We start from the raw sequence: 13,278 nt of genomic DNA, 5'->3' as shown, positions 1-13,278 counted from the left end.
TCTCTCAGCTCAATTCTCCATTCAATGTTACAACACAGTAACAAATGAATATTGACTGAAATTAGTAATGAAATGAAAGGTAGGGAAGCAAGTTTGATAGTGAAGTAAAGTTAAGGAAATTAAAGCTTTACAAGATAGAAATGTTCTGGCTGAAAAAATCCATTGCAACCTTCTAGCCAGAACGCAACAGGAAGAAGGAGGACAGGGAAGATCTCCTAAGGAAAAAGAGTAACTGGGGCCCATTTAAGTTTAAGATCTCTCCTGTTTGTAGGGACTGAAGTTCACACTGTTTAATATGTTTGTTAAACTTTAAAAATTATGCACTTTTTCCACAACATTTTCAAAATATCCTGTCATCTCAACATAAAGGATGAAATTACTTTCATTTGTTTGTTTGGTATGACAGACCTCAAGGCAGGAACAGTTAGCACAGAAAGCCCATTAGTACAAAAGGGAGGGCCAAGCTGGAAATTAATCATAAATGGTATTTGTAAATTAAGATGGTTAAAGAAAGAAGGTTCACTAATTAAAACATTCTTCAAACATTGTTGCTTAACCATGAAAGCAGAGAATGGCAGACAATTAAAACAGAATTCATTGCACCTATTGAATCTATTCAACCACAACAGGAAAATCACTTTCTGACATTTGACTTTCTGTCAAACCTCCCAATTCCCTGTGGCCAGCTGAGGGCTTGGGAGAAGGAGAAGCCTGAAGAAAATGTACTTTTGTGTATGCTGGAAAGAAACCTTGACCACTTGTAACCAGGAAATTTGGGAAGACATATGACCTTGCTTGATTTACCCCTATTCCTCTGCTGTGAGAAAACAGGAATCATGGTATTACCTCAAACTGATTAGCTAATTAGCAACTGGGAAAAAAGCTATCTACATGTGTATTATAAATTGCTTCAGTGTTCTGAAAACTCCCATCTCTTCTGCTGTCACACATGCCCCGCACAATCATCTACTCTGTATGTCGCTGGATTTTTAAACAGCTCTCAGCAATCAGATGCCCAGTTCTCATAAAGTACTCAGCTCTGCCAAGAGCTGTTGATACTACCCCTTTTATCTTCCACCCTTCCACAACTACCTATATCTAGAATTAAAATGCTGAAAGTTTCGAAACAGGAGGTATGAAAGAAGTAAGGAAGGATGTGGAAAGGTAACTTGCAGGGTCAAGGGGAATGCTGTGTTCGTTCAAGAGACAAAAAGGGAGTGAATCACGGCTTTGCATGGAGCCTGGGAAACTCAGAAATATTCTCTGCCTGCACTCCTGGGAAACTGGTTATTCTACTGAACTTATGTCAAAAAAAAAAAAAAAAAAAAAAAGGGCCATGGGTTGGGAAACTTTACATGAAGCAACAGCTCAAAATGTCAACAAAAATCCCCAAATTGAGGTCTCTATGTGAGTACTTAAACTCCATCTCACTTGCTTAATTTTATGGAATAAGCATTACCCCAAAAAGCCCAACTGAATATTGTTCTTAAAGGTTTATTCTAGAACAGAATTTCTGTTTTGTTATAGAATTCCATATAGTTCAGGGCATGAAGGGCCCTTAGTGATCAGTAAGTAAAGCCAGTTACTGCAAAGCAGAACATTCTGTGAGGTTTGGCTTCGTATCAGCAGGCAGACCCCTCCTGACAGCACTTCACATAAGACATCATGTGTCATGTCATCGCATTTGCTCATATGAATTTGAAATTAAAATACAATATTTTGAGGAAAACAAAGAGTTTTCAAGTTCTAAGATGAATTTATTTCTAGAGTGGTGAGAATGTAGGATTAACCACAAGAAATACTGTGGGGAAAAATAAAGGCAAAACCTGCCAAATAAAGAAACACTTTGTCAACTGTTTAAAGGGACCACTCAGGAGCAACAGCGATAGAGTTCAACAAGAACTTCAGTGCAAAAGAGAGATTCTGAAAATAACCGGGCTTTTAAAGATTGATTCCTGCCAGCATTCTCCCATTCTTTTAAGAAAGAACTTGAATATTTACAGTGGACCATATTGATGTATGGCTTCTTTGGTTCTAATGCCACTCTGAACTACCTGCTACGTTGCCTTTTTTGGTTGACAACGATTCACATCGGGGGACTGAATCAATAGGAGTGTTTCAATCAACACTCACTGCTCTAGTGATGAATTTTATCATCTAACCAATCTGTAAAGCTTCCTCTAGTGCCACAAGTGAAATGTCAATCAAGTTTAAGTGCAAATGTCCAGCCAGGTCTTTCAGGAGTATCTGAATACATTAGATAATATAACCAACATCTTAATTGACAGCACAAAGATGGAGAGGGAGGAGGCTTACATTCAGAGAAGTCAGAAATGATACTATCTCAAAAGAAATGATCTTTGCACTCTATAAAGAACTTTAAAATACTCACAAAAGGATGTAGAGGCACTGTCCCAGGAGAACAAGATTTCAATCACAATTTCACAGCTCTTTAGCAGATTTCCCCCATTCCACATACAGAAAAGGATTTGTGCAGGCTTCAAAATGATGTCTTTTTATTATGGTCAGAATACAACTCTTAACCCTTTCTGCTCTCCAACAGTATGTATGTTTTCCAGAACAGTTAAGACAAACATTACAGAAATTTTGCCTGCGAAACTGTGTTTAAAAAAAGCACACCAAGACAGGTGTCTGAACTGATCATATGATAAGTTTTTCTATTCATGATCATCTGTGCAAAAAAGTTTCTGAGCTCTAACACTGGGAGAAATGATTCTTTTTTATAGGTTAATTCAGAGGGTCAACAAGCCACGTAAATCTTACAGTCTGTCTCCAAGTATGCTATTCCCAAAATCCCTCACAAGTTCCAAATCTCCCTGGTTACAAGTGATTGCTATTTTAATCTCAGAAAAAAAAAAGAGAAAGTCTCCCTCCAAAAAAAGTATCCAAGTATAAGAGTGTGCACACAGTGGAGTATACAAAGAAATTCTGTATTTATACAGCATTGATTATAATAGGGCTTCCCTTGTTAGTGTGAACAAGATCCTTCGTCCTGCCATTCTTGTGGAATAATGAATAGGTGGTTAATTAGGATGCTCAGGATAGAAACAGTATGACCAGCAGGGCATTTATGATGAACAACTACTAGATGAGAAATGAGAGACAGTGCTGTGGCAGCATTCATAGAGATGCGGACAAAAGGTTTTGGTACCTGGTGAAGAGTGAAACTGAACAGGTTGAGGGAGAATATAGATTCAGAACTGAAACTCTTTTCTGTATGTTTTTTGTTGTGGGTTTTTTTGTTTTTTTTTTAATGGTAAGAGAATTAACTTATGTGAGTGCATAATAACGCGATACTATTGCGTACGAATCTGGACCATGCTTCTCATAATAGCACATGCTTCTATAATTTCCATGTGCAATCACTGCAATTGCGCCCACAGTTATGGCAGTATTAGGGCTTATTTTGCATGCTTCTTTGCATCGGTATGGGAATCTATGGGTATAAAACCAAAGTCCTTCAGAAGTTAAAAGTTTAGAACAATCTTCCCTTAATGGAGCTTAAAACATTAAGTATCATGACTCTGCAGTGTTAAATCACTGAAGTTAGACACGGCTATTAGGTCATCTGGTCCTTCTCTTTTCTTACGTAGGAAATCATTCATAAAGTAAAGCTAAGAAGTAGAACTGCACAGGTCTGTACCCGCTATTACTATATCTACCCTTTTGACTCAAGCCATTCTATCAGCAAACTGTATGAGATATGATAACATCAAAGCACTTTGAATTAAATGGTGCCATTAAGTCAGCAGCTGCTACAAGACACAGCATCCAGAATAACAAACTGACAGGTTAAAATCCTGAGTGTCAAATGTCATTAAAAGAGTGGCCCTGAGTGTGTATATTTAATAAGACTAGGTTATTTTTTATTTTTAACTGTTTTTCTTATTCTAGAACATCCAATATATGCAGTGATGTTATGTGATTAACTCACTAAAATGATTCACGCTTGTTGATTTTATAGTATTAATGTAGATATTCACGGAGATTATCTGGCAGATGCAATTAAGATATTCCCTTATTTATTTTGAAGAGAAATCATAGAGAGAAAGGCCTTTCTGAATGTACTTAGATATCTGCACTTTAGAGTGGTAGAAACACAAGACAGATTACTTTCATAATGTATCCATCACTCAATAATGCACACATTTGGTCATCTGTTATTCCTTACTCCTGGCTAATGCTCTAGCTGTTCCCAAGGCCTAATCTGGTGTGCACTGAAGTCCATGGACATACTCCCACTAACTTCAGATGACACCAGACCAGGATCAGGTTTTTTTCTTCTAATTCTTGCCACCAGGTTTAAATTATGACTGATTCTGTAACCTCTACCTCATTCTACTACATTCTTCAAATGGAAGTTGGTACAGATACTATGAGTCTACATCTCATCTGTGACCCTGTTGTACTACTCTGTTTCCTCTTGGTTTCATATTGGCCCTCAGAAGCACCTAGCCAATAGGAAGTTAGAGACACAGGAATTTAGCTGAAATTTAGAATATTTCAGTCTCTGCCAAAGGTCCTACATGTGTGTAGTCTGCAACGTGTGCTCTCCAGGAATTCAACATTCCCCCCTCCCCCCCCTTTTTTTTTCCATTTAAGAAGAGGAATTGAAGAAATAACCCCAAAACAGATTGGATATGGACAGCTCAAAAAACCAGGGTCATCAATATTGGTGCCAACTGCTGACTCCATCTGCTGGAGTCATGACCCATGAAGTCAAGTGGAATGAAGAATGATTATATCAATTAATATCTTGAAATGGTAACTAGAAGCTGCTACTCTCTTTTTCCCTTAGTACAGTAAAAAGCAGATATCCTTCAAACTGATAAAAATCTGAATATAAAAAATGAAAACTCCCCCTAATGCAGAAATTACATTTGTATTTATAGTTCCCACAAACACATCCTACAATCATTAAGAAGTCGATACACAAATAGGTCAAAAGGGCATAATTTTTGTATATCTGCCCCACTACTTGGAGCAGTTATACAAAAGATAATACTTCTCTTTAGCCATGTAGATATTGATTGCTGACAATCAATACACTGATTCCCAAAATATATCCAGGTGATAAAGAAATAAACAAGTATGTGCTGTTGAAGCTTATAGCACCCTACAGGCAAACCTGTGAGAGAAGCTGTGATCTCAGCTATCTCATATACACAAAGAAACAGACAGTTAGGGAAGTATTTTCCTCAAATGACTTAATTCAATGATAATTTCCCAAAGCAGCTATGTAGGTTCACCTAAATCAATGAAGCTGTGAAGGATACAAGGCAAGAAAGAAGAGACCGGCTATTAAATGGAAATGCACTTCCTTTTAATTCTAATTTAAATTGCTTAAAAAAAACAAATGTAATTTGCATAATCTCCATAAAAGCAAGACAAAAATGCAAAATAATTGGGCTTATAAAAGTATACATGCCATGATAACTGTAAAAAATGAAATGTTAGATGAATACTGCAAATTCAACTGCAGGATAATCTTTGGCAAATGTTTGTTGTATAATGACAGTCTTTATTTTTCTACTTTTATGTATGTTTTTATAACTATATCAATCACAGTAATTGTATTAAAATTTCTAAAAGTTCCTATCCAGTAATCTTGACACCAGAAAGTAATTATAATTATATGTAATAAAATCAACAGGCCAGAACAGCCATAAAAGAATGTGCTAATCCATCAGTGTAACACATATCTATCTGTGTATATCCATGTTTTCACATCTATGCATACACACCATTCTTCAAATATTTCTTATTTCTAAGCTAATTAACTGGTTGCATAAATCATCATAATCCATTTGTCTTTACAACAATCTTGCCAATTTAAGCAGCCAGCATACTGCTTCAAAAGCTTTTACCTCTGTTTTCTAGCTGGTATATCTCTGACTTTCTCCATTTATCTCTCCTTTCTGATTCTGCATCTTTTCGTAAAGAGAAAAACTGGAAGTTTCTGCACACTAACTGGGCTATGATGGGATCAGGGTCACAGAGACCTGAGTGATAGCACACGTGCCTGGTGCACTGTCACGGATGGGTCCTAGCTGCTTAGGAAGGAGAGGCAGAGAAGAAGAGTAGGAGGATCTACGCTGCCTATAAAAGGAGGTCCTTCACTACACAGAAGTCTCATGGAACAGGATTTGTCCACTGAGAACCTCTAGGAGAAGGTCAGCAGGGAAAGCAACACAGGGTGCTGTGGTGGAAACCTGTTACAAAAAGCCATATCAAGAAGATTAAGTCGATGAAGCTCTCTACAAAAAACTAGCATAAGTCTTCTGACTGGAAGCTTTTGTCATCATGGGAGATATCTACTCCTACATCCTCTCCTCTTCTTGTTCCTTGGGCTTTTCTTTCCTTTATACTTATCTATCATTTTCATTTCAAGTCTATCCACATCCACAAACCCTAAACACTGACACTTGTTTTAAGCAGCAAAGTAGGAGGACTAGGAAAAAAGCCCTCTGAAATACTGTCCAATCAAGTTTAATGTATTAAAGAGTTTGCAGGAGAGTTTTGCTACCGTTTTCATTGCAAACAAATCATGGCCGCTAATCAGAATTGCAAATGACTCAAGAATTGCTGTATTCACACCTTTTTACAGATAAAAAGACTGCAGAATTTTAATTATTTCCCACTGATGTTCAAACTAGTTATTAATAAGAAGCAACTGAGTATCACCCAGAGGCTCATAACAGATGATGACATTAAAAAGGTAGTGTCAGCCATTCTTGCCATGTACTATTTATTATCAGGGATGGTTTGCCCTATGTTATGTTAAAACCCAGAGATGACTGTCGTAACATCGGCAGTAAATGACTGGCACTGCTTATCACAACCAAGGCAATTAGTTTAAAGAATTCTTTCAGTTTGGTTGCTGCTTCGGAGAAGTGATGTATTTTAGCATAAAACGTTGTTTACTCACCTGTCTCTTCGCTCAGCTCAGTCCCTTCTTCATTTGCATCATCTGTCAAAAAAAATTGAAAGAAAACGATATCAGGAAACATCTAAAATGAAATATTCCATGTTTCAAATTGCCCGTATCTTAGCTCGCCTCCTCCCATTTAACATATTGCCGTGAGATCTGGAGGTGGATGGGAAAAGAAGGTTTTGATACTAGACAGTTACTACCAGATACAGAAAATGCAGCGAATCAAGACAGGGAATAAAATCCTGCATAATTTACAGAATTCTGCAAATTATGACTTGTATAAAATGAAATTGCATTCTCTTTTCTAGCAGAGTTTTTGGTTTACTTGTCAAGTTTTGGTCTGCTTTGTTTCCTGGGAACAGCTGGCTATGTTAAGAGAGAATTAGTTATCCAAAAATCATACCACATAAAGAAGTTATTATAAATTTGCCCGACAGAACTTTGGTTTAAGACCAGACTTGGACCAGCCAAGAATTGAACACTTGTAATTAAGATGATATATGAAGAAAGCAGATTCCTTTTGCAACAAGTTGCATTTTGGTAACAAAGGAATTTCTTACTGCATTTTTTTTTTTGATGAAGAAAAAAAAAATTAACCTTAGTTAACATCTAGGTAATTCAATGTTCTGGAGCCTTAATCATCTAACGGAGAACTCATTAACCACAGAAGTTTATGCTAACTATGTTCCTAATTCATATAGACTCCATTTATATCCTTTTAAATAGATTTGGGCATGGGCAAATTCCGTAGCAATCCTACAATTTCTGTCTAAAGTTTAACATCTTTCAAACTTGCATATATGCATATTATGAACACCATTTGAATCCAAAGGAGTTTTGCAGTATTACGATCAATGGTAATCAAAACTAAGAGTAGTATTTCGGTCCTAATTTACAGGGTCAGATCTTTATACTATAAACTCCGCTGAGATCCAAATGCTGTGACATGTGCTATGAGGATTAAGCTGTTTTCATCAAGATTTGAAGCCTGAAAATTTATTTTAAGTAGCATGAGAACAGAACAATTGGTTAATAATAGAGGCCTCCACTGGGAATGATGTTTGCTATAAGCATTAAAATTACGAGCATGAGAATTTTCATGGGTGCTTGTGAATCTACAGTAGATGTATCCATATCCATCCTTCTCTCCCATCTCATTCAGACATGATCTGGAGGGCAGGACTTTCAGAAGCCACTAAACAACAGCAGGTTACGTTTCTCCTGAGTACGCTTTAGTCTACCTCAAAGGATCAGGACTGAAAAAAGTCATTGCACATTCTACTTCTTTTCTTCTTATTCTGCAAACCATTATTTTGGAGATCAAAAAGGCACATGGACTCCTACTGTACAAATATGAATTCGTACACAGAAACTTTAAGGAGCTTTGACAAGTAACTTCTGAGATAAGAAAATGAAAAATCTTGTAAAAGCCTACGGGATTTCTGCCATTGACTTCAACAGAGCCACGATTTACAACTGGAGTCCTGACATTTTTCAACAAACCACTCAGAAAATATTTGGTTAACACAAAGATTATTAATTACTCAGTTTCCAATAACATGTTCTTTCTATGGAAGCATTTGCAATGAAACCAGCATGATAAAATTTCAAATTACTCTAACACTTGACACTAAATCAGCAGAATATAATATCTTAACATACATATATCACCTGGTCTTCTTGCGGAAGTTCTTAATTATAGTGCTGTAAGTGACTTGGAATACGAAATTCCCAAAGCAACAGAATAGCTTCTAAGCTGGTGATAATGGACACAGACAAGAAATCTGATGTTATTAAAAAGTAGTGAAGTCATTATGCAATATAATTATGAAGAGGCAAAGACTGCTTTTGTGAACTAATAGTGAATTAAAGGCTATTTTTCCTGGGAATAGGAACCTAAGTCTTGCTGTAAGACAGTAAAGTCCTCATGTCACTACTGAAAATGGGAATTGGGCTCCCAACTGCTTGGTGACATGATCTCTAGGTCATTGTGGTGCCTTTGAAAATTCTACCCCAATCTAGATCTGAATTTGAGTTTCACTTTGGCACAGAGCACTCCCCAGTCACTTCATGTGTCTATAATTCTTACTCGTACACTATTAATGCATCTGGTGGAAGTGCTTCCCTGTCCAATATAAAGCAGCCTCTTTCACTGACGTTGTTTTGGCTGGCTAAAGTGATAAACACTGTGTTTAGTTGGCAGACCTCTATGCCAAAACCAATTATTTGAGACAAAATTCAGTGTTTTAGAAATCTATATCCAAAAGAATGATATTACAGGCAGTTTCTTGGTTACTGGTTCTGAAGAAGTAAAAGCAAGTAGAAATATTTTTTGCTGAAGCTCTACATGCCTAATATAAAGCAGAATCGGTGCTGAGATTGCTATAAATAAGATTTGTAATACCTAGGGTTTGGGGGGGATGGTGTTTATGTTTCCTATATATTTTTTTACTCCATGTAGAGGAAGCCTTCTAGAGGTTTGCTTTGGTTTGAAATATGCACCACAGATGGTCAAACTCAAATCAAAATTGAGGAAAACCAGAGAAGAAGCCAAGAGTGAATCTTCGACGCTAGTAACCATTTCCTTAAAGACATACCATCAGTATTGCTTGGCCAAACTCCCCCATTTGAAAGACTGAAAGTGAGGTCCTCTGTAGCTCTCATCCTTACTCAAGAGCTGTTGAAAAATAACTGACGAGGAAAACACGCTACAGAGTGTGTATGCATGTACCCACTCTTAGTTACTCTTTTGACTGGAGAAGCAGAACAGCAAACTTTCACATGGCTTCCCACTAAAGCCCTGGATTTTGGGAAGCTCTACCAAGATGACCTTGCTGAAAAAAGAATGACAGACCTTGCAGCTTGAAGTGAGAGGAAGACTGACAGTGACTCCCTGCAAGTGCCCACCCCCCCAAGAAAGCTCGCATCAGTATTTAGAAGGCTTGGGATACAAGGAAGCCATCTAATCCAAAATGTGTCATATGGTTGAGAGTACAAAATTTTCCAGCTTTTAAATTGGGCTATAGTATATAAAATTAAGGTATTAGATGGCTGATGTATGGGAGAACAGTTTCCAGTCAAGTATAAAATAATTTACAGTTGAGAGTGAACCTATGATTGAAACTCGCCCTCTAACTCTCATGCTATCTGAGGCAACTATATCTCTAAAGATCACAGAGCTTTGCATTTGGGAGCAAGTTGCACAGAGCATACACATTTGTGTAAGTCATAGGCTCCCTGGTAGAGTCATGTTCCAAGTGATGCCTGTTACTCTTTCATTCCCCTCTCCCTTGTTACCTGCTGAGCTCTGTGAAACAGAATAATTGTACCATACCTGCTCTTACTGACACTGGAGAAGAGGATGCCTTCTTCTGTCATATACTTTATTTTTTTCTTTTGCCTTGCTAGTCAGGTTCTTTCTCTGTCACACTAGTCATTGCATACAAGCAAACACAAGCCAGATGGCTAAAACCATCAATCTGTGTTAAGATTTATGTTAGGAACAGAGAGGTGAAAGGCTCTAAATACCACTGCTAATCCCCAAAGCCATTAAACTGCCTCCTCCTTGTTGCTTACGCTTCTATTTGTATTCTTCTTCATGTTAGCACGTGGAGAGTCAACACTGTACAAACACCTTTTATTTTTAACTGTGCATGCATTGAGGAGCTCTTACAGGAGAGCCAGCTCCACGCTGCAGGAGGCTGCTGTTTCATCTGCATTCAGGCCCTGCATCCCGGGCTGGCGGAGCTCCCCCAACAGAACTGCATGCTGCTAGCTCCTCCCTGCCTTTCTGCCTGGTCTCATCCTTCAGGATTTGCTCCTTTTTTCAGCACTTTCTGCTGTTTCCTGATTTCCAGACGTTTCCTTATTCCCAGCCAACTCACGTGTCTCAGTCTTGCGAACCCTCCACGGATTGAACGTAACCAGGGGAGGGGCTGGGATGGCACTGGGGGACCAGACCAAACTCCCCGTTGCAGCCACACATAGGCAAACAGGGTAATGAGATGGGCAGAGCTGTACACAAGGTTGAAGTGATAAAAGTGGTGGTCATACTACTGATGCCTCAGAAAAAGCCAAAACCAAAAAACCCCATAAAACCTTTCAGCACTGACAGCTGCAGCCATTCTGTTGAGCTTATTTGCTATACAGAAATAAGGGTTCAGCTGAAAAAGTTCCTGCTGTCAAGCATTTGCCTAGCAGGTATTTCATGATGTGCCTGGACAGCTTCCACTAGAATAACAGAGAATATGTGGTGAATAGTCTCATAACACTGAGGAAAATGGATCCCATTTTGGGGCAGTTTCTTCTTGCTCAAACAAAAAACTCTTTGTGTCCAACCTTGGAGTGGGCAGCAGTGTGGGCCAGGGTACTCACCTGATGCAAACTGTCTAAACCGTGATAACATCAGGGTTCCAGCAGCTGAAAAGACCAAGTGAGTTCTCACTCTCCATATTTCTCTCTACCACACTTGTCTTTCCAAAACTTTGTCCAAAAGCTTCCCCCATCTGACAACATGATCATCTTAATATCCTTAGGGAGCTTTATGATCATGTGTTTCATGTGTATTTTCAATCAGTAATTGAAAAATCACTTCTTCTTGATTGCTTACAACCACTGCTGCTACCCAACAGGAGCTTCACAATAGTTTACAGGCTCTGTGTCCATCTCAACATAAAAGAGTCGATATTCTTGTAGTATAGTAAACCACAGAAAAACACCCTAGGGCTTGATGAAGCCCAAATATACATATGAGACTTGCAATGACCTAGGAGCTCAAAAGCTCTTTTGGTTGTTTTGATCCCTCCAACATAGTTTTCCACTGGGAGAATCTAACAGACTGACCAATAGCACAGAAAAAGGAAATATTTTCTTTGAGGAAAAGCAGATTTGGAAAACTGCCAGATGAAATCAACCAAACCCAGGCCTGACTCTTTTCACATCTACTTGTAAAAAATTGTATTTTCCATAAAGCTTTCCCTCATCCTCAGTGCTCATAAGAGGAAGAAGAAAAAAAGACAAAGGTAAAACAAAAAGATCCTTAACAAAAAAAAGGCATATTCTTCTGCTCTGGAAGAAGAAATAAGACTTATTCTGGTTCTGAACTTTTGGATCCTTTCATCATGCAATCCTGCATATGGAGCAAGAGGCACTATATAAGCCTCCACCTGCTAGTAAGCAAATTGAATCAAATTTTTAGTCTGATTATAAAGAAACTTCCACTGATACACCCCATATATCCTGGCCTTACTATAGCACCGGTGCAGTTTTTCTTCCCGTGTTGCTTAGTTACACCAGTACCACAACACCGGAGTCTCACTGAATGTAAAATGTGTTTGTAGCTTTTGAAGCCGTATCAAATAGAAATCCTTAGTACCAACCTCCTAAGAAGTTAGGCACTGCTTTTTCTGTCACCACATAGCTGGCTTCTTTTATGTACCATATCACTTTATCTGCTGTAAAATACATATACCCATACGAGCCTCAGCAGCATATAAAGGCTATGCAGTAGCTGTCATTCCCACTGCGAATGAACTGGACAACATTGTTCCAGTGCAGGAAATGGTGCTTACAGCCTGGATCAGATCTGGATTTCTATTTCTCAGATGCTTCTTACGCAAAAGGAATGAGGCACTACTCAGGAAGATATACATCAGTTTTTAAAAAAGAACCTGTTGCAGAACTTCCTTATTTACTCCCTGCCCTAAAATATTGAAAACAAACAAGTTTTGTTTACACAAGTGCTAAAGTGGATTTCTCACCCCTATGTATGCTAATGTAGTAGTCACACACAAAATGGTGTGTTCTGCATGTGGCGACACATTTCTAAATACAAACTTCTAACAAAATCTCATCAGTAACCTAAAGCAGAGGCAATCAAGATGACACAAACACAAATTTAACTGCATCCTTTGTAATTAGAAGCACTCGAGCACATGAAGTGACTCAGTGTCAGTGACCAGAGAGGACAGGGTGTTTTTGAGCATGACATAAAATGTATTTGGAATGCTTCACATGGGATGCCGCAATACTCAGCACAACAGGAAGATCCCAGACTGAAGATATATTCATAGAAGGCATTATACAGAAAAAGCTTCTGCTTGTTCACCTTGTTGTACCAGGCACCCGTGTGTGAAGGACTGAGTACAGAACAGAACAGCAATACATTTCCCTCCCCCTACCAGTCTCTCCCAGAGCCTAAGGTTACAATATAGAGCGTGGTGATTAATAGCCACTGTTGGACCAGTCCTCTGCTGGTTGAGCTAATCCTCTTTTTAACTATATTTAAGACCTACAGGCTCTGCAGCACCTCATAGCAAGCATTT

General features: G+C 38.3%; 1 protein-coding gene across 4 annotated transcripts in view; it reads right to left on the bottom strand.

The window, feature by feature from the left end:
- Positions 1–13,278, bottom strand: part of MACROD2 (mono-ADP ribosylhydrolase 2) — an 890,001-nt gene that overhangs the window by 70,439 nt on the left and 806,284 nt on the right. For all 4 annotated transcript variants that reach the window (XM_074917676.1, XM_074917770.1, XM_074917932.1 and 1 more), the window contains exon 10: positions 6,950–6,991. In XM_074917676.1, the coding sequence (XP_074773777.1) occupies positions 6,950–6,991 (42 nt within the window). The remainder of the gene's footprint in view (positions 1–6,949; positions 6,992–13,278) is intronic.

This window comes from Athene noctua, chromosome 1 (genome assembly GCF_965140245.1).
Source record: "Athene noctua chromosome 1, bAthNoc1.hap1.1, whole genome shotgun sequence".
In the NCBI taxonomy this organism is placed as follows: domain Eukaryota; kingdom Metazoa; phylum Chordata; class Aves; order Strigiformes; family Strigidae; genus Athene; species Athene noctua.
This window is presented reverse-complemented; position numbering and strand designations above follow the sequence as displayed.